The sequence below is a fragment of the Macaca thibetana genome, chromosome 7, assembly GCF_024542745.1.
Source record: "Macaca thibetana thibetana isolate TM-01 chromosome 7, ASM2454274v1, whole genome shotgun sequence".
Lineage (NCBI taxonomy): Eukaryota > Metazoa > Chordata > Mammalia > Primates > Cercopithecidae > Macaca > Macaca thibetana.
The window spans coordinates 68,723,417-68,745,193 of NC_065584.1; the positions used below are offsets into that span (position 1 = coordinate 68,723,417).

The 21,777-nt window shown below is 37.8% G+C and overlaps 1 protein-coding gene across 1 annotated transcript in view; it reads left to right on the top strand.

Annotated features, from left to right (window-relative positions):
- SEC23A (SEC23 homolog A, COPII coat complex component) overlaps positions 1 to 21,777 on the top strand; it is a 73,472-nt gene that overhangs the window by 23,955 nt on the left and 27,740 nt on the right. The window contains exons 8-13 of the mRNA XM_050798953.1: positions 4,551 to 4,709; positions 6,144 to 6,259; positions 13,608 to 13,731; positions 15,864 to 15,944; positions 17,428 to 17,517; positions 18,977 to 19,083. Of these exons, the coding sequence (XP_050654910.1) occupies positions 4,551 to 4,709; positions 6,144 to 6,259; positions 13,608 to 13,731; positions 15,864 to 15,944; positions 17,428 to 17,517; positions 18,977 to 19,083 (677 nt within the window). The remainder of the gene's footprint in view (positions 1 to 4,550; positions 4,710 to 6,143; positions 6,260 to 13,607; positions 13,732 to 15,863; positions 15,945 to 17,427; positions 17,518 to 18,976; positions 19,084 to 21,777) is intronic.

Here is a 21,777-nt window from a genome sequence, read left to right on the forward strand (position 1 = left end):
CGTCTTTTTATTTCTTTATTTCATTTTCATTCTCTTGGTTTTTTTCTTTTCTTTAGTGCCTCTTACTAAGTTTTCATTTGAATCTGTAGTTGTTCTTCTAGGCGTGCTATTTGCTTCCCTCTTCTCTCTTCCGTGTACTTCTTCCCAAACTGCCCTTGATCTTTTTGGAGACTTGTAATGAGAGCATGAGAGATATAGTTCACAGGGATTTAGTGGGTTTTTCCCTCCAGTTATAGGAAATTTGAAGTTTGGATGTTCTTTGTGTCATAGTTTTATGAAAGTATCTGTATATAGTTTTATTTGCTCTTTTCTTCATTTTTTCAGCTTTACATGACTGCTGTTATCTCAGATACCCAGAATGAAGAGGGTATTTTTGTTATTAGTTAAGAAAGTTATAGAAGGAATAATCATACCTTGTGAAAACATTCAAACAGTATGCAATGGTGTATACAAATAAGTAGAAGACAACTTTCCTTGTTCTCCAGATTTGTTAACCATATGATTTTATTTATTTATTTATTTATTTATTTATTTATTTTTTTTTTTAGGTGGAGTTTGGCTCTCGTTGCCCAGGCTGGAGTGCAGTGGCGCAATCTCAGCTCACTGCAACCTCTGCCTCCTGGGTTTAAACGATTCTCCTGCCTCAGCCTCCCAAGTAACTGCGATTATAGGCACCCACCACCACACCCAGCTAATTTTTTTGTATTTTTAGTAGAGACAGGGTTTCACCATGTTATCCAGGATGGTCTCGAACTCCTGACCTCAGATGATCTGCCCACCTCAGCCTCCCAAAGTGCTGGGATTACAGGTGTGAGCCACTGTGCTGGGCTAATCATGTGACTTTAAAAATTATCATGAAAGGCTGGGCGCGATGGCTCACCCCTGTAATCCTAGCACTTTGGGAAGCCGAGACGGGCGGATCACGAGGTCGGGAGATCGAGACCATCCTGGCTAACATGGTGAAACCCTGTCTCTACTAAAAATACAAAAAAATTAGCCGGGTGTGGTGGCGGGCGCCTGTAGTCCCAGCTACTGGGAAGGCTGAGGCAGGAGAATGGTGTGAACCCAGGAGGCGGAGCTTGCAGTGAGCTGAGATGGCGCCACTGCACTCCAGCCTGGGCAACAGAGCAAGACTCTGTCTCCAAAAAAAAAAAAAAATTATCATGAAGTTTATATCATTTACATTGTCTTCTGAAGCTGTAGTGTAGGTTAAAAAATGTACTCTATTTTGTCCAATAACTACTTATAGAAATTAGAGATAAAATAGCATTTCTAATATGACAATACAAATATTAATTGTGGAATAAAGTAGAGTGATTATGCACAGGGAAGGATACTTTCATATATAAAAGTTGCAGGATATCTTTTACATTTTTTTCTGGATCTTGTCACTTCTTTTGAATCATACCCAGTTGGTCTTTTGTTTCTTATAAATATTCTGAGTTCTTCCATATTCAAATATTAAAAAAAAAAGGTCCTCTCATTTCATTGGCATTTTGGGTGGCTATAGAATTCTACTTTCAAAATAATCTTCACTTGGAAATCTAAGTCATTCCTCTCTAGTGTTCTGACATAGACGTACAGTTTATTGATGATAATTGGATGTAGTCTCATTCTTGTTCTTTTTTTAGGAAAGCTTATTTTTTCACTAGACATTTTTAGAATGTTCTCTTTAATTTTGGAGTTCCGAAATTTTGTTAGGCTGTATTTAGGTTTGATTTTTTTCTTTCTTTATGTTTGGTTTTGGTAGACCCTTTCATTCTAGAGACTGTTGTCATTCTTCAGCTTAATTTGTTTCTCTTTTTCTATTCTATATTCATTACATTGATGCTGGACCTCTATATTTCTTTATATATTTATTTTTTTCCTCATATCTTTCTTTGCTCCTATTTATATGAGATTTCCTTAGCTTTGGTTTTGCATATATCTAACTCAGTCTTCAGACGTGCTTTTTGGCCCATCCATTGAGGTTTTAAAATTTTTCTTAATGCTTTTAATTCCAGAAACTTTTGAGAGTTGTCATGTTTGTTGTGATATCCATTGTAATATGTGCTTGGTTCTGTATCTCTCAGCCTCTTATTTTCATGCAAAGACCCTTCTCCAGGCAGATGGCCTACTTTCTACAGAGAGTGGTTCTTAGGAATTGCTGATGGCAGAATCTGTCATCAGCTGCTGTATCTGGAGGTACAGATAAACACTGTTTCTTCTTTGGTTTATGGCTGCTTTTTGTATTTTTTGACTCCAAATATGGAGCTTTTTGGGCATCCTCCTTGGGGAAGATCTGGCTTACTTTTGATATCTGTGATACGTTTTGTTGATTCTTTTGATAATCCAGTACTATCTGTTGTTTGAATTCCTCAAAATTTCTGGTCTACTGCTTCCATGATTTCCTATCTTTAAATTTTATGTACTTTTTGGTTTTTTTTTTTTTTGAGACAGAGTCTAGTTCTGTTGCCTGGGCTGGAGTGCAGTGGCATGATCATGGTTCACTGCAGTGTCGAACTCCTTGGCTTAACCAATCCTCCCACCTCAGCCTCCTGAGAAGCTGGGACTATAGGCATGTCCCATCATACCCAACTAATTTTGTTATTATTATTATTATTATTATTATTATTATTATTATTATTTTAGAGACCAGGTCTCCTTTTGTTGCTCAGGCTGATCTTGAACTCCTGGGCTAAAGTGATTCTCCCACCTTGGCCCCCAAAAGTGTTGAGATTAGAGGCATGAGCCACGGTGTCTGGCCTATTTATTTTTTATTTTACTTTATTTTATTCTAGACAGAGTCTCACTCTGTCTTCCTGGCTGGAGTACAGTGGTGTGATCTTGCCTCACTGCAACCTCCACCTCCTGGGTTCAAGCAATTCTCTTGCCTCAGCCTCCCGAGAAGCTGGGATTACAAGTGTGCGCTACCATACCCGGCTAAGTTTTGTATTTTTTTTTAGTAGAGATAGGGTTTTGCCATGTTGGCCAGGCTGGTCTTGAACTCCTGGCCTCAAGTGATCTGCCTAAAACAACAACTTTTCTCTTATTTCACTGACACCTTGTGAGGAAGTGGAAGTAGATTGGGGTATTCAATCCATTTACTTGGACTAGAAGTATAAGTCATACGTACTTTCTCTCTCTCTCTTTCTCTTTCTTTTTTTGACAGTCTCACTCTGTCGCCCAGGCTAGAGTGCAGCGGCACAGTCTTGGCTGACTGCAACCTCCATCTCCCGGGTTCAAGCAATTCTCTGCCTCTGTCTCCCAAGTAGCTGGGATTACAGGCACCCGCCACAATGCCCGGTTAATTTTTTGTATTTCTAGTAGAGACATATTGGCCAGGCTGGTTTTGAACTCCTGAACTTGTGATCTACCCGCTTTGGCCTCCCAAAGTGCTGGGATTACAGGTGTGAGCCACTGCTTTGGGCCTCTTTCTTTTTTTTTTTTTTGGAGATGGAGTCTTGCTCCATCGCCCAGGCTAGAGTGCAGTGGTGCAATCTTGGCTTACTGCAACCTCTGCCTCCTGGGTTCAAGCAATTCTCCTGCCTCAGCCTCCTGAGTAGCCGGGACTACAGACATGTGCCACCACACCTGGCTAATTTTTGTATTTTTAGTAGAGACAGGATTTCACCATGTTGACCAGACTGGTTTCAAACTCTTGGCCTCAGGTGATCCACCCGCCTCAGCGTCCTAAAGTGCTGGGGTTACAGGCGTGAGCCACTATGTCCAGCCTCTTTTTTTCTTTTTTGAGACGGAGTCTCACCTTGTTTCCCAGGCTGGAGTGCAGCGGCATGATCTTGGCTTACTGTGACCTCCGCCACCCGGGTTCAAGTGATTCTCCTGCCTCAGCCTCTCGAGTAGGTGGGACTACAGGCATCTGCCACCATGCCCGGCTAATTTTTTGTATTTTTAGTAGAGATGGGATTTCACCATGTTGACCAGGCTGTTCTTGAATTCCTGACCTCAGGTGACCCACCCACCTCGGACTCTCAAAGTCCTGGGATTACAAGTGTGAGCCACCACGCCCAGCCTTTTTTTTTTTTTGATTATACTTATGTTCTAAACATCGAAAACAAAAGTAAAACACCAACAAAAAAGTAGAAGAGCCAGGTGCAGTGGCATGCACTTCTCATTCCAGCTCAAGTGGGAGGATCACTTGAGCCCAGGAGTTCAAGTCCAGTGTTGGCAACATAGGGAGATCGTCTCTAAAAAAAAAAAATAGTAAAAAAAGAAAATTAAAAACCCAAAACAAAACAAAATATGTTCACTCTTCCACTTCTCTCTCTACTCTTCCCAGTCTAAGATGAGTTAAGCAGGAGAAATATCCATGTTTATAGGGATTAAGCTCATAGATTAGTTTAGAATTAGGAATGTACTACTATTTACCATAGGATTTTACAAGAAAGTTGTTCAGATACCTTTGTTTTTAAATTTCATTGTAAACAATTGATTATTTTATTTCTTAGAAAATATATGCTTTTTTCTTATTTAGAAGGAATATATAAAAAATTGTCAGAAATGTATATCCGTATGTTTTGTTTTAAACTCTGGACTTTTTTTTTCAATAGTGTACTTTTCCCAACACTGGTGCTCGCATCATGATGTTCATCGGCGGTCCTGCTACTCAGGGGCCTGGAATGGTGGTTGGAGATGAGTTGAAGACACCTATAAGATCGTGGCATGACATTGACAAAGACAATGCCAAATATGTTAAAAAGGGAACTAAGGTAATTTCGACTTTTAAATCTTTTTGCCTTATTAGAAAACAGATATTCATTTGCTGGCAGAAGAATACAAATAGTTTTTGATAGAAATTGATATTATACAGTTTGATACTACAACTGGTATTCAGAATTGGAGAAATACTCATTTTTTCTTGATAACTTGTTATACTTTTTCTGGTTCGAAATATTTAAACACTTCATAGTAGGTGTCAGTAGGTATCTCCTTAAAAATTATTACTGAGAGAAACATTCTATGCCTTTTTAAATATTCATGTTAAAGAATGTCTTTCTGTTTAGGAAAAGTTGTTTTTATATTTTTCAGTTTTTCATTTCCAAGAGACAATCCTTAATTTTTCCTTCAGATATGAATATTGTTCATAGATTAAATAGTCCATCATTTTCTTGTAAGTTGTTTTATGTTCATCTAACTTCCTGTTTTTTGGGTTTGTGTAAGTACATTTCACTAATGTTGATTTTTGATACTCTTATATTGGTTCTATTTGCTAATATCTCTTAATTTTTTAATTCTCTAGAGTTCAGTTTTAGTTTAGTTTGTGCTGTATCATGTATTTTTTGATATCATCAGTATTATATTTTTAAAAGTAATTTATGACATAATTTTTGCCACTGTTAGTGGATGCTTTTTTTTCTTGCCAACTAATTTCCTTTATGAGCTTGGAATTTTTCTTGGTTACAGCTTCTAAACCTTTCAAAAAAGGTTTTAGATTCATTTATCTTACTGCTTTTTGTATTTTCTCTATTTTTGGATGTTTTTGTTACTTGGGTATGGATTTAGCCAGGAAAAAGAGTTCTCCATTGTTTTTCTTTCTTTTTTTTTTTTTTTTTTTTTTGAGACAAAGTCTTGCTCTGTCACCCAGGCTGGAGTGCAGTGGTGCAGTCTTTGCTCACTGCAAGCTCCGTCTCCTGGGTTCATGCCATTCTCCCGCCTCAGCCTCCCGAGTAGCTGGGACTACAGGTGCCTGTCACCACGCCTGGGTAATTTTTTGTGTTTTTAGTAGAGACGGGATTTCACCGTGTTAGCCAGGATGGTCTCGATCTCCTGACCTCGTGATCCGCCCTCCTCAGCTTCCCAAAGTGCTGGGATTACAGGTGTGAGCCACCGCGCCCGGCCTGTTGTTTTTCTACTATGTTTGTGTGTGAAGAACAAAATATGCAAGATGCCTTTCTTTAAATTTGGCTTCACCTAGGGGTTTATCTAGAAAGAGTGGCTTTTAAGGAAAAAAAATGTGAAAATGTCAGACTCACAGAAGTTGTTACATAGTTTTATTAACATTACAGAAAGTTAAATAGCAAACCATAATTTAAATTATGATGAGTTATTCTTTTAGTCCTTCTTAGGTAATTTTGATTTGTTAATTGAAAAAAGATGTATAGGACGATTTTGTATATTATTTTAATTAAAAAAATCTTTTGTAGCATTTTGAAGCATTGGCTAATCGAGCTGCTACAACTGGCCATGTTATTGATATCTATGCATGTGCATTAGATCAGACAGGTCTCCTGGAGATGAAATGCTGTCCCAACCTTACTGGGTATGTATTTAAATTTTTACAGTTTTTGTAATTATAAGCAAATGATGACATTTACTGATATACACCAATAATGACCATTTAGGGAAAAATGGCATCTCCCCAGTACTTCAGGGCAAGACATCTGTTAGTAGTTTTTGATATTCCTTTCAGTAAAGCACACTTTTAAATTTTTTAAAAAGTATGGAGTTATAAAGGTCTGTTTCTAAAGCTCACTTTGATATTTTGAAGTTATTATTTTGATTTATTACTTTAACACCTTTTTTGAGATAAAATTCACATACATAAACTTACCATTTAAAATGTCAATTTGATGCTTTTAGTATATTTACAGGATGCATAGCCATCACCATAATTTGTTTAGAACATTTGCATTGGCCGGGCGCGGTGGCTCAAGCCTGTAATCCCAGCACTTTGGGAGGCCGAGACGGGCGGATCACGAGGTCAGGAGATCGAGACCATCCTGGCTAACACGGTGAAACCCCGTCTCTACTAAAAATACAAGAAAATTAGCCGGGCGAGGTGGCGGGCGCCTGTAGTCCCAGCTACTCGGGAGGCTGAGGCAGGAGAATGGCGTGAACCCGGGAGGTGGAGCTTGCAGTGAGCCGAGATCGCGCCACTGCACTCCAGCCTGGGGCACAGAGCAAGACTCCGTCTCAAAAAAAAAAAAAAAAAAAGAACGTTTGCATTACCCTAGAAACTGTGTACCCATTAGCAGTTACTTCCCATTACTCCCTCCTTTCTCTTCTCACCACCCTCTCATCCTTAGACAGCTGATAATTGCCTGTTCTGGATAGTTTATAAAATGGAATCAGAGGCTGGATGCTGTGGCTCATGCTTGTATTCCCAGCACTTTGGGAGGCTGAGGCGAGTAGATCATGAGGTCAGGAGTTCAACACCAGCCTGGCCAAGATGGTGAAACCCTGTCTCTACTAAAAATACAAAAATTAGCCAGGCGTAGTGGCAGGCGCCTGTAATCCCAGCTACTCAGGAGGCTGAGGCAGGAGAATTGCTTGAACCCGGGTGGCAGAGGTTGCAGTGGGCCGAGATCATGCCACTGTATTCCAGCCTGGGCGACAGAGTGAGACTCCGTCTCAAAAAACAAACAAAAAAAGGAATCAGAGCCGGGCGCCATGGCTCCCAACTGTAATCCTAGCACTTTAAGAAGCTGAGGTGGGAGGATTATCTGAGGTCAGGAATTCAAGACCAGCCTGGCCAACATGGCAAAACCCCATCTCTACTAAAAAACACAAAAATTAGCCGGGCGTGGTGGCACTTGCCTGTAATCCCAGCTACTCAGAAGGCTGAGGCAGGAGGATCACTTGAACCTAGAGGTGGAGGTTTCAGTGAGCCAAGAAGATTGTGGCACTGCACTCCAGCCTGGGCCACAGAGTGAGACTGTTTCAAAAAGAAATGAATCAAATGGTCTTTTGTGATTCGTTTCTTCTACTCAGCATAATGTTTTCAAGGTTCATCCATATTATAGAATGTACTAATTTTATTTTATTTTTATTGCTGAGTAAAAAGGGAACAAGGGGTCAAAGTGCATTTAATAGCATTCCATTTGATGGATACACCCCATTTTGTTTAGGAATCCATCGGCTAATGAACGTTTCATTTCCACTTTTTGGCTACTGTGAATAATGGTCCTTTGAACATTGTGTTCAAGTTTTGGTGTGGAGATTGTGTTTTCGTTTCTCTTACGTATATATCTAGGAGCAGAATTGTTGTTTCATGTAGTAGTCCGTCCTTAACATTTTGAGGAACTGTCAAACAGTTTACCCAAGTGACTGTACCAATTTAAATTCCCATTACCAAAGTATGAGGATTCTAGTTTCTCCACATGTTTGTAAGCACTTGTTATTGTCTGTATTTTAATTTTTTTGAGATGGGGTCTTTGTTACCCAGGCTGGAGTGCAGTGTGCAATCATAACTCACTGCAGCCACAATTTCCAGGGCTCAAGCAATCCTCGCACCTCAGCCTCCTGAGTAACTGAGACTACAAGCACATGCTACCACACCTAAGTAATTGTTAATACTTTTGTTTTGCGGAGACGAGGTCTCACTTTGTTGCCCAGGCTGGTCTTGAACTTCTGGGCTCGATCCTCCTGCCTCTGCTTCTCAAAATGCTGGGATTACAGGTGTGAGCCACTGTGCCCAGCCTATTGTCTGTCTTTTTGATGATATCTGTCCAAGTGGGTGTGAAGTCATATCTCATTGTGGTTTTGATTTGCATTTCCCTGAAGACTAATGATGTTGAGCATCTTTTTATGTGCTTACTGGCCATGTGTATATCTTTGGAGAAATGTCTATTCAGATTCTTTACACATTTTTAATTTGGGCTATTGATTTTCTTTTTATTGTTAAAATCGTTTGTTATGTGGATATAAATTCCTTTATCAGATATATGACTTAAAGATATTTTCTGTTACGGGTTTTTTCCCTCACTTCTTTCTTTTTGAGACAGAGTCTCACTGTGTCGCCCAGGCTAGAGTGCAGTGGTGCAGTCTAGGCTCACTGCAACTTCTGCTTCCTGGGTTCAAGTGATTCCCCTATCTTAGCTTGCCCAGTAGCTGGAATTACAGGTGTGCACCACCATGCCTGGCTATTTTATATTTTTAGTAAAGATAGGGTTTCACCATGTTGGCCAGGCTGGTCTTGAATTCCTGACCTCAAGGGATCCACCCACCTCGGCCTCCTAAAGTGCTGGGAATACAGGTGTGAGCCACTGCGCCCGGCCTCCCTCACTTTCTTGATGGTATTGTTTGCAGCACAAAAGTTTTAAATTTTGATGAAACCTAGTTCATGCTTTTTCTTTTTTTTTTTTTTTTTGAGACGGAGTCTCGCTGTCACCCAGGCTCTGTCACCAGGCTTGGACCCGCCTCCCGAGTTCAAGTGATTCTCCTGCCTCAGCCTCCCAAGTAGCTGGGACTACAGGCGCCTGCCACCACACCCGGCTAATTTTTTTTTGTATTTTTAGTAGATACTGGGTTTCACCATGTTGACCAGGCTGGTCTTGAACTCCTGTCCTTGTGATCTGCCCGCCTCAGTCTCCCAAAGTGCTGGGATTACAGACCTGAGCCACCGTGCCTTGAGTTTTTAAAATTTTAAATTTTTTAAATTTTGAGACAGAGTCTCGCTGTGTTACCCAGGCTGGAGTGCAGTGGTGCAATCTCAGCTCACTGCAACCTCTGCCTCCCAGGTTCAGGCGATTCTTGTGCCTCAGCCTCCCGAGTATCTGGATTACAGGCATGTACCACCATGCCTGGCTAATTTTCATATTTATTTCAAGTTACCTGCCTGCCTTGGTCTCCCAAAGAGCTGGAATTACAGGCATGAGCCACTGTGCCCAGCCAACAATTGATTTTTATATGTTGATTTTATACCCTGCAAACTTGTGGAACTTGTTTATTAGTTTTAATAGTTTTTCTGTGGACTTCTTAGGATTTTCTCTATATAACATCATGTCATCTGCAAATTGGTATTGTTTTACTTCTTCCTTCCCATCTGCATGCTTTTTCTTTTCCTTGCCTAACTGCCCTGGCTGGAATGTCTATTAAAAATGATTATTAAAAATGGTGAGAGTGAATATTCTTGTATTGTTCTTGATCTTTGGGGGAAGTTGTTTAGTCTTTTTTTTTCTTTTTTTGAGATGGAGTTTCCCTCTTGTTGCCCAAGCTGGAGTGCAGTGGCACAATCTCTGCTCACTGCAACCTCCACCTCCTGGGTTCAAGCGATTCTGCTGCCTCAGCCTCCCGAATAGCTGGGACTACAGGCATGCACCACCATGCCCAGCTAAGTTTTGTATTTTTAGTAGAGACAGGGTTTCACCATGTTGGTCAGGCTGGTCTCAAACTCCTGACCTCAGGTGATCCACCTGCCGCGGCCTCCCAAAGTGCTGGGATTACAGGCATGAGCTACTGCGCCCAGCCCTGTTTAGTCTTCTACCATTAGAAGATATTAGCTGTGGATTTCATCAGATTAAGTAAGTTCCCTTCCAAAAACTCATGAAAATGTGTTTTTGGATTTTGTTAAATGCTGTTTCTATAGCTATTGATATGATCATGTGGCTTTTGTCCTTATTAATATGGTATATTGCACTGCTTTTTGGATTTTAAACCTACCTTGCATTTCTGGGATGAATCTCACTTGGTCATGGTGTATAATCCTTTTTGTTGTTGCTAAATTCAATTTGCTAGCATTTTGTTGAGGATTTTTGCATCTGTCTTCATAGGAGATACTGGCCTGTAGTTTTCTTTTGCTTGGTGTTGGCATCAGGATAACTATCTTCAGAGAATGACTTGGGAGATATTCTTTCCTCTTCCATGAGCAGTTATTATTTTTGAAATAATTAGGCTTAAAAATCGATTAGATATGTTACCCTTTCTCAGGTTTATTTATTCATTCATTCATCTAATCAAAATGAATGAGCACCTGCTATGTAGCAAACTGCTCAAGGCACTGCAAGTAAAGCAGTGAACCAAACATAAAAATCTTTGCCCTCATGGAGCTTATCTTCTAGTGCAGGACTCTTCCGTATAATTTCCCATTGTATATATTCTTTGTGCTGTCCCATTGAAATGTGGTAAGTATGACTGAGGAACTAAAAGTTTAATTTTAATTGCTTTACATTTAAATTTAACTAGCCACATGTTAGATCATACAGTTCTAATGAGAGGAGATGGGATAAGTATGGTAGATAGGATGTCAGATGGTGATAGCATTGGGAAGGAAAAAAGGTCAGGAAAGAAGAATTGGGGTTTGCAGTTCTAAATAGGATGAATAGGCAGGGCCTTATTGAAGGTGATATTTTAGCAAATATGTAAGGAAGTGAGAGTGAGTCATGTGCGTATATGAAGTAAGAGTATTCCAAGTGAGGAATAGCAAGTGCAAAGTTGAGAATGTACCTGGGGCCAGGCGCTGTGACTCACACCTGTGTAATCCTAGCAGTTTGGGAGGCTGAGGTGGGTGGATTGCTTGAGTCAGGAGTTTGAGACCAGTCTGGGCAACATGGTGAAACCCTGTCTTTGCCAAAAATACAAAAATTAGCTGGGCATGGTGGTGTGTGCCTGTAGTCCCAGCTACTTGGGAGGCTGAGGTGGGAGGATTGCTGGAGCTTGGGAAGTCCAGGCTGTGGTGAGCCATGATTGCATCACTGCACTCCATCCTGGGTGACAGAGTGAGAACTGGGTTCAAAAAATAATAATAAAAAAGAGAATGTACCTGTGATGTTGAGAAATAGCAAGGGGAGAACAAAGTAGCTGGAATGGAGTGAGTGAGAGGGTAGGTTTCAAAGGCCTGTTTAAAGGGCTTTGGACTTTACCTTGAGTGAGATGGGAAGGCATTGGAGAGTTTTCGTCAGAGGAGTTTGATGATCTGACTTAATGGTTTAAAAAGATCGCTGACTTCATTTGTCTTTAGTAGAGTATAGGGATGTAAGAATACCAAGTGATGGTAGTACAGATGGTGGGAAGTAGTTGGATTTTGGATTTATTTGGAAGATAGATGTAAGGGTGTGGACATTCCTTTATATAGGTTTACTGTAAAAGGGAGCAGAGAAATGGGATGTATTATCAGGTATAATGATGAGTTAGATCATCATAGATAACATGTTTGTAGAAAATCTGAAAGAATCTATAAACTATTGATACTAATATGTGAAGTTGGCAAGACTTCTGGATCAAGGTCAGTGTACAAAGTTTAATTATAAATGTAGGTACCAGTAACATTAAAAAACGTAAAAGGATGCAATTTCTAATAAGCATCAGAGATAACATAAAAACTTTTAATGATATCAAAAATAAAATTATGGTCAATTAGTTACAACACATCAGTTTTATTCTTTTGCCTATTTCAATTTTTGATTGTATCTTTTATTGATGTTTAAGTAATAAAGTATTTTAAAAATGTGAACAAGTGTGTCTAAATATTTGTATGCATATGTGTACCCCCCTTTTATATAAACAGAATATTTTACACATCTTTCCCCTCTTTGTGTTTTTCACTTATATCCTAGAAATCAGTCTGTAGCAGTGTATTACTCCATTGTGTGGATGTAATATTTTTTCAGCTAGTCTCTAATTACATGATTATTTGGATTGTTTTCAGTTTTGTGTTATTCTGAGTTTGTGTTTGAAATACGATATTTCAAACACAAGGAAAAAAGGAAACAAAAAACATTTGTTGTTACAAATAGTGCTTCAGTGAATAACCTTGTGAAGGTATTTTGTTTCTCTGTTTTTGTTTTGTTACAATATCTTTGGAATAGATTACTGTTAGTGGGGTGGCTGGATTAAGGAGGAAATCCATATATAATTTTGTTAGATATTATCAAGTTGCTCTGTACTGGGGTTGTACCATTTTGCAGTCCCAGCAGAAGTGTATGAGAGTGCCCATTTTTCCATAGCTTCACCAACATAATATGTTGCCGTCAAACTGATTTTTGCCAATCTATTAGAGAAGGAATGGTATCAAAATAGTTTTTAACTTTCAAGTTAATATTAAACATTTTTTTAAATTAAAAAAGTAGGTATATGCTTATTGAAAAAAATTTAAAGTAAGTGTATAAAGTGAAAATACTCTCTTAATTTTCTTCCATTCTCATTTGCTCGGTATAACGTGTATATTTCATGTGACACAGGCAATACATGCATATACATACACACACATACTCGTTTTTAAGAGTGAGAATGAGCCGGATGGGTGGCTCATGCCTGTAATCCCAGCACCTTGGCAACCCGAGGTGAGCATATTGTTTGAGCCTAGAAGTTCAAGACCAACCTGGGCAACATGGCAAAACCCTATCTCTACAAAAAAACAAAAAAATTAGCTGGGCGTGTTGGTGCAACTTGTAGTCCAGCTACTTGGGAGGCTGAGGTAGGAGGATGGCTTGAGCCCAGGAGGTTGTGGCTGCAGTGAGCCGTGATTGTGCCACTGCACTCCAGCCTGGGCGACAGAGTGAGACCCTGTCTGAAAAAAAAAAAGAGAGAATGCATGCTGGAAACTGTCAGGTACCTTTACCAATATGGAGAACATTTTTTACTGTATACTCTTCTGTACCTTTTGAATTTTGTAATATAATGGATATATTGCCTATTTAAAGAATAATTTTTTAAAAATTGCCAAGGACAAATGCAACTGTTAAGGGCACTCTGTTATCCTTGGAATTGAAATTATTTGTGGGGTGAGGATATTCTCATATATATTTGAATATTAAAAATGAGTAATACAGCACATTTTGGGAAATGTCTTTAAAATTTATTGGTAGTCTTGAGAGGTAATTTTCTTCTACGATTTTAACACACGGACTCAGTAACTGTGTCAAGTGTTTTTTTTTATTCTTTCCATGCAGAGGATACATGGTAATGGGTGATTCTTTCAATACTTCCTTATTCAAACAAACTTTTCAAAGAGTCTTTACCAAAGACATGCATGGACAGTTTAAAATGGGCTTTGGTGGTACACTAGAAATAAAGGTAAGAACGAAAACTTGGCATGTGTGATATGCTATCAAGAGACAACTTACAGAGTATAATTCTAAAGTGTCATTAATCAAATTTAGTATTTGCTTTCAAAATTGTGGTTATTTTTTATTTAAACCTGAGTTAGAGATTTTCTTCACCAGAAGAGTGTCATCATTCAATGTATGAGACTTTACTTGAGCATTTCTGAACAATTGTTAGAAAAGTAGAACAATATTGGTAAAATAATTCTTTAACTTTTATTTTTTTCTTTATATAGGGCTTAACTCTTTAAAGTATGTTTTATCTTTTTTTTTTTTTTAATTTTTTTTATTTCTTGAGACAGAGTCTTCCTCTGTTGCCCAGGCTAGAGTGCAGTGGCATGATCTTGTCTCACTGCAGCCTCCGCCTCCTGGGTTCAAGTGATTCTCCAGCCTCAGCCTCCTGAGTAGCTGGGACTACAGGTGTGTGCCACCGTGTCTGGCTAATTTTTGTATTTTTAGTAGAGACGTGGTGTCATCATGTTGGCCAGGCTGGTTCAAACTCCTGACCTCAGGTGATCTGCCTGTCTTACCCTTCCAAAGTGCTGAGATTACAGGCATAAGCCACCATGTCCGGCCTGTTTTATCTTTTGTAGAGCCAAATCTATTTATGTTAGTGCCAGGTTAATGATGGGAATTGTTATCTAACTTAAGAGGAAACTGTTTTTTACCTTTGGATAATCAGTAATTGTTTTATGATTAGTTGTTATTACATAATTCTATCATTTATTTCAAATTTGGATTTAAAATACCCAAAGGCTAAGTGCTTCTAATCCTAATTGATTATTTTTAAATTAATTCTAAGCACATTAATTTTGAATTTTCATTAAATATTTATTAAACTTGTTTTATTGAATGCTTGCTATATGCCCAACATTGTGTGGGAAATTACAGAGATGTCTAGGGATATCTAAGGTACACGTGTTGCTGTAGAGACACTTAGCATTCTCTTGATAGAAAGGCAGGAAAAGAAAACAGTGCATGTGATAGAATGACGTAATAATTATAAAAATGCTATAAAGGTTTAGAGAAGAAAAATGAACATATATAGAACACAATTTATTCTAGAGGAGTGTGACTTATAGTTTTTTTTTTTTTTTTTTTTTTTTTTTTTTGAGACAGAGTTTCGCTCTTGTTGCCCAGCTGGAGTGCAGTGTTGTGATTCCGGCTCACCACAACCTCTGCCTCCTGGGTTCAAGCGATTCTCCTTAGCCTCCTGAGTAGCTGGATTTACAGGCATGTGTCACCATGCCCAGCTAATTTTGTATTTTTAGTAGAGACGGGGTTTCTCCATGTTGGTCAGGCTGGTCTTGAACTCCCGACCTCAGGTGTTCCACCCGCCTCAGCCTCTCAAAGTGTTGGGATTACAGGCATGAGCTATCGTGCCTGGCCACAGTTTTTTTTTTTTTTTTTTAAAGATGTTAGAGGATAATGCATTTTATTCAGGAACCTGGTGTGAGGAGAGGCATCGAGGTGAGAATCAGCATTGTATGTTTGAGAAAACTGCCCAGTGAGCGTAGATGCTTTGTATTGGAATGAGGGGAAATAGCTTAAATTTGTGGGAGCTGGTTGTAGTGTGCAGACATATGTGTCATATTAGGTATTTTGCGTAAGATTCATCTGACAGTGCTATTCTGTGCATGTCAGGTAAAAGAATCTCAAGTAAGAAAAGCAGGCTTTCTAATTTTTTTTTTTTTAGTTAGAAAGTATTGTGATAGCTTAAATTTTGGTGGCAGGAGAGACTGGGTAGAGACCAATCTTGGTGACAGATTTTCTCTGGGAGGAAAAATAGAATAGGGTGTCTAAGGTTTTGGATTAGGATATGTGAATTTTGGGTGGGTAGGTAGGAGTGTGAAGTCAGGATGAGGTTCCCAAATGGAGACCTCCTATGTGCTAATGGAAATAGAAGATTAAAATTAGGTTGGTGCCAGATTTTTAATTTGGCAGTGAGCATAGAAGTGCTCATTGATTATTTTTCATGTTAGTATATTTTCATTGGCTTTGAGTGTTAAATATAGATGAATATCTTATATTCTTATACACCTGTAGTTGAACATTTGAACTTACCTTTGAGGAAACCGAATATGCTATATTCTTATTTTGCAGACCTCAAGGGAAATAAAGATTTCAGGAGCTATTGGACCCTGTGTGTCACTCAATTCTAAAGGACCCTGTGTGTCTGAAAATGTAAGTTGTGTTTATTCTAAAAAGAAAGTATAGGGCCAGGAACTGTGGCTTGCACCTGTAATCCCAGCTACTTGAGAGGCTGAGGCAGGAGGATTGCTTAAGCCCAGGAGTTAGAGACCAACCCAGGCAACATAGAGAGACCCTGTTCCCCACCCATTATCCCCGCCAAAAAAGAAAAAAAGAAGATACAGTGAATGCACAGGATAGCACCAACAAAAACTTGGGGTGGCAGCCTATAGCATTCCTTTCAGAATTCTTATATTGGTTGTTTTATGTAGTTCAGCTTCCATTGGTATACCTCCATTTGTGGTTGCTCTTTCTGCATACCCTTTTCCCATCTACCCCTAATTAAAATTTTTGTACTGTCACCAGTCTTCTATTTTTTATGCCTAAATTATGTCTTGCCCCAGTGTACCTAAAAAAAAAAAACAACTAATGATTTGGAAATTTGGAGACTTCTGAAAGTCAAAATTAGCTCTAAATTGATTTTTGTTACCAGAATTTTCAAAAAAGTAACCAAATTAGCCAGATTTGGAATTTCAGTTCTTTATGTTCTTTTTATCCAATTTAATGGAAGTATAATGCACTGTAAAATGTAGCTGTAGAGAGGATGATGGGACAAATAATACAAAGTGGGTAATCAACTTTAAAAATGGCAAAGCTAAAAAATTAATATATATAAGCAGTTTGCATGGTAAAGGCCTATCTATATCTATGACATTTTCTTGGGAATCAGAGTGCTTAACAATTCTCATCCAGAGAACATGTGTTCGTAAATGCATATATTACATATTAAATCAGTTCCTCTTTATACAGATCCAGTAGTTGGATAGAAGGATAACGTTAGTTGCAATTACTTCATTAAATAGCATATGCTTTTATTTTTTATTTATTTATTTTTTGAGACGGAGTCTCGCTCTGTTGCCCAGGCTGAAGTGCAGTGGTGCCATCTTGGCTCACTTGCAGGCTCCGCCTCCTGGGTTCATGCCATTCTCCTGCCTTGGCTTTATAAGTAGCTGGGACTACAGGTGTCTGGCACCATGCCCAGCTAATTTTTTGTGTTTTTGGTAGAGATGGGGTTTCACAATGTTAGCCAGGATGGTCCCCATCTCCTGACCTTGTGATCTGCCTGCCTCAGCCTCCCAAAGTGCTGAGATTACAGGTGTGAGCCACTGCGCCTGGCCAAATAGCATATGTTTTTAACGACAACAGTATGAAGAACTTATATTAATACTTTTGTAATTTACTTAGCAAGAATTTGAATTTTACTTTTATTATGTAAAAATTATTTTGTTTTTATTATGTAAAAAATGCTTTATTTTATAATATACTTATAGTCTTAACATATTTTAAGCTCTTAACATCATTGAATTAGTTTGAAACATGACTTTTTTTCCCCTATGGTCTTTTTCCTTTTTCACCTTAATATAAAATTAATAAATTGTGTCTCTAACTTTCAAACATGCTTTATTTTATTTTACAGGAGATAGGAACAGGTGGCACATGTCAGTGGAAGATATGTGGACTTAGTCCCACTACAACCTTAGCCATATATTTTGAGGTTGTCAATCAGGTATGACTTTCTACATCTGAATATCAAAACGTACATTTGAATAAGTACTTACTTTAGACCATGAATAGTTCATATATTTTTTTCCTATAGTAGATATAACCCAAAATTTATTTTCTGTATTGGAATTTATATTTGTTTTTTATTTTTATTTTTATTTTTCAAGGCTAAACTCCTTGGTGAGAGGACATATTGTAATAGAAATGCAGGGAAACCGACGAACGCCAAACCTTGGATAGCCCAACTTTTAGTCTGTTTTCTTTCTTTCTTTCTTTTTGAATATAAACTTGAAGGATAAATGCAGTTACTTAAAATTCCCTTCTACTTATGCATTTTTGCAATTAGATGTCTAGCTTTTTCTAGTTGTCACAAAGTGTATATGATATATGAGTCTTCCTACAAGAAGGTCTCATATGTGAAAATCCATAGAAAAAGTTTGGAAAGTAATCATATTTGGGAAGTTTTTTTTTTTTTTTCTGCCACAGGAGGTAGTTAATCACATTGAAGAATATAAATTACTGACTTATTTATTAATAGTTTTTAGGCATAAAATGAACCATAAAATATTAACAATCAGCTTTCCTAAGGCAGGTGCAATAGTTTTTTTTAATATTAAAATTTATAAGAAATATATTGACTCTTATTGACAAAAGCAAAACAAAATGACACACAAAAACAAAGCAAGAATGTCTTGTCAGAAGGCATGAATAAAATTTTCCTATTGACTACTTGTATTTCTTTCTGATGATAATTATTATATATTGCTGTTAGTTTCTTCTCATTATTAATCTTTCATTGGTTGGTTGTTCATCATATGATTATGTTCCTAAAAGTTCTGCTTTCATCTTCTATACCTAGGGGACGAGGACTTAGCTCAATTTCTCTTTATCCAGTTACAAGTTGAACATCTCAAATCTGAAATCTGTAATGTTTCAAAATCTGGAACTTTATGAATGCTGACATGACACTCAAAGAAAATGCTCATTGGAGAGCATTTTGGATTTTGGATTTTTGGATTTGGGGATGTTCAGTTGGTATAAGGCAAATATTCCCAAGTTTGAAAAAATATAAAATCCAAAACATTTCAGGACCCAAGCATTTTGGATAAGGGATATCCAAACTGTGCAGTTTGGCTTAAATGACCTCACTTAGGTCTTGTCTTTTAATTTCTTTGTGCTCTCCCTTTTCTTTGTTCTTTCATGTCCCTCTTGCTTATATATTACTTGAAAATTGATTTCCTAGCAGGACTGACTTCTCTCATTCTTGAGTATTTTCCTCCTCTCCCAAATTAATTTCTCCCTTCTGTGTGACAAATTATAATTGTTTTGAATGCATTGGAAATAAGTATCCTTCTAATCAATTTTAGAATGAATTATTTTTAGTGCTAGGACATGCAGCGTGTGATTATATGACAACAACATAGTAAAATTTGCTTAGGTTTTACTCCATTATATTTATACAGCATAATGCTCCAATTCCTCAAGGAGGGCGTGGTGCAATCCAGTTTGTGACTCAGTATCAGCATTCAAGTGGGCAGAGACGCATCCGAGTGACCACCATTGCTAGGAAGTAAGTTGTATTTGTTAAGAGATTTGATTTTCATATCACAACTATCTGGGTTGTGTTTCCAAAGTGGATTCCTATTTTGGGTGACATCCATGACTAGCAAGTGAATATTTGTGACTAATAGTATTTTATTTATTTCTTTTTAACCCAGCTTATTTGCTACAATATTCATTACTAAGAACTGTAAGAGCAATTTTAAAAAGTACTTTTTTTTTTTTTTTTTTTTTTTTGAGACGGAGTCTCGCTGTGTCTCCCAGGCTGGAGTGCAGTGGCGCGATCTCGGCTCACTGCAAGCTCCGCCTCCCGGGTTCACGCCATTCTCCCGCCTCAGCCTCCGAGTAGCTGGGACTACAGGCGCCCGCCACCACGCCCGGCTAATTTTTTGTATTTTTAGTAGAGACGGGGTTTCACCGTGTTAGCCAGGATGGTCTTGATCTCCTGACCTCGTGATCCGCCCGTCTCGGCCTCCCAAAGTGCTGGGATTACAGGCTTGAGCCACCGCGCCCGGCCTAAAAAGTACTCCTAAGACACACCCTTCAAAATATTATTTACCTCATTCCTGTGAGAGAAAGAATCAAACATTTACCTATAATAGTCAATAATAATATATATAATCCATTATATATATGACAGCACATTAATTAATCACATTACTTTTCAACTAGTGATAAAAATTCTTAGCTATTTTTTTCAAGTTTTATTAGTCATTTAATTCATCTGTTAAGCCATTACTCAGCTTCTGCTTTGTGGAGTAGGTTCTGTTGTGGGAGAGTATGAATGCAGAAGCCGTGAACATACTTAGCCTCCTGCTATATGACGGTGTGGTATAGAGTAGTCCTCACACTGTCTGTGGTAAAGGGCCAGTTGTGGTTTTTTCCCTAATCCTTCGGGTACAGATGCTTTTATTAAATACAATAAAAATGAATTACTAGAAAAATGAAATTTTAAAAAGTGATTTAAAACAAACTCCCTGTTTTATGTTATTAGATTAATAAGATACAAGATTATTTTGTGAAGTTGCTCAGTTTCTAAATATTTATTGTTAGTTCCTCTATTGACTTCGTGGCACTGGTTCACATACCACACTTTGACTAGCACTTGTTGAGACCACAAAAGGTAAAGTCTGTATCTAACAGATTCAATTATAGGGTAGTATTTTGTGTAACATCTTTGCCCAGGATTTGCAGAGACAACAAATTTAATTGAATTTAGTACGCTTCTTTTTATTAAGAATTAGAAATAAATTATTTCGCTGCTACTTTGGTATCTCTATATATTTGTGAAGTATAAAACAAAAGGAAAATAATTGTGGAATGAGTTTAGTTAGGAAGAGATTTTTAGATGAGGTGAATCTAGAAATGAACAGTCTTTGGTCTTTATTTCTATTTGTCTTGAACTTGGTTGTCTGGATAGGGAAAGTGTTGATCAGTAAACTTACCCAGTTTAGTCATGGTCTAGACAATGGACAAGGAAGGCATTTGTAGCTCTCATTTTCATTAACTGTACTTAAACTCTAGCTTCATTCTTGAAAATCTTAAGACTTTTGATGAGTGATGGACATGAACACAACATTTGAACTGAATATTAGTTGTATTGGATGATCTATTACTTAGCACAGGGTTGTACATAGATTGACTGTCCTGTTCTGTTACCTTGCTTTGACTTCACGTCCTGGAACAATGTCACGGGGATACATTATTCATTTGAAGAAAAAAATGTCAACTGAACCTTCCCTTAGATTTGTTCAGATTTCGGATAAGGAACTCGGAAGTACTGATTCCTGGCAAACTTCTCAGTTTTTTTATGCCTCTCAACATGTGTGCGCGTGCACACACACACGTGTGCGCACACATTGAATTTGACATTCAGAACATTTGCTTAAAGAAACAACGATATACCAAATGAGGAAGTTTTTACATTTTACAAAGTCACTGGTTTATACTACTCAAAAATGTCTTAGAAGACAAAGTCTGAGCAACTGATCCAGATTAAAGGATACTAAAGAAACATTACCACTAATGCCAATGTGTGATCCTGGACAAAATGCGATGTCAGGGAAAAATTTTGCTTTAGAAGCTATTATTAGACAATTGCGGAAATATGAATATGGTCTCTTTCTATATGATAATAACAATATATCAGTGTTAGATTTCACCAATTTAATAATTGGAGCTATATAAGATAATTTTTTGTTCTTAGGAGATAGACACTAAAGTATTTCGGGCAGAAGGTCATAATGTCTCCAACTTAATCTAGAAGAGTTCAGCAAAAAATGTATATATAAATGGAGAGAGAGAATGATAATGCAGATGTGTTAAAATGCTAACAATTGATCAATCTAGGTGATGGATATATAGCAGTTTATTCCACTCTTCTTACTGTCTTTATGTTTGAAATATTTTTAAAATGAAAAGTTTTAAAAGGTTAGATTACTCTTTCAAGAGACAGGGTGCTGTCTGTGAGAAATATCATGGGCTTATATATTTTCAGTTTGCACAGAATTTATGAGGCTATTTGTAGAGAGATATGTGTGTTATGGTGCCATTTATAGCATTGTCTTACCAAAAGCATCCATCTTTTCAAGTTAACTTATCCCAACCATTTCCAATGATCAGAGCATCTTGTTTTTTTTTTTATAGTTGTGTTTTTTTTTAAACTAGGATTATGACTATCGGGGCCTAGACAAGTGTTTTGGTT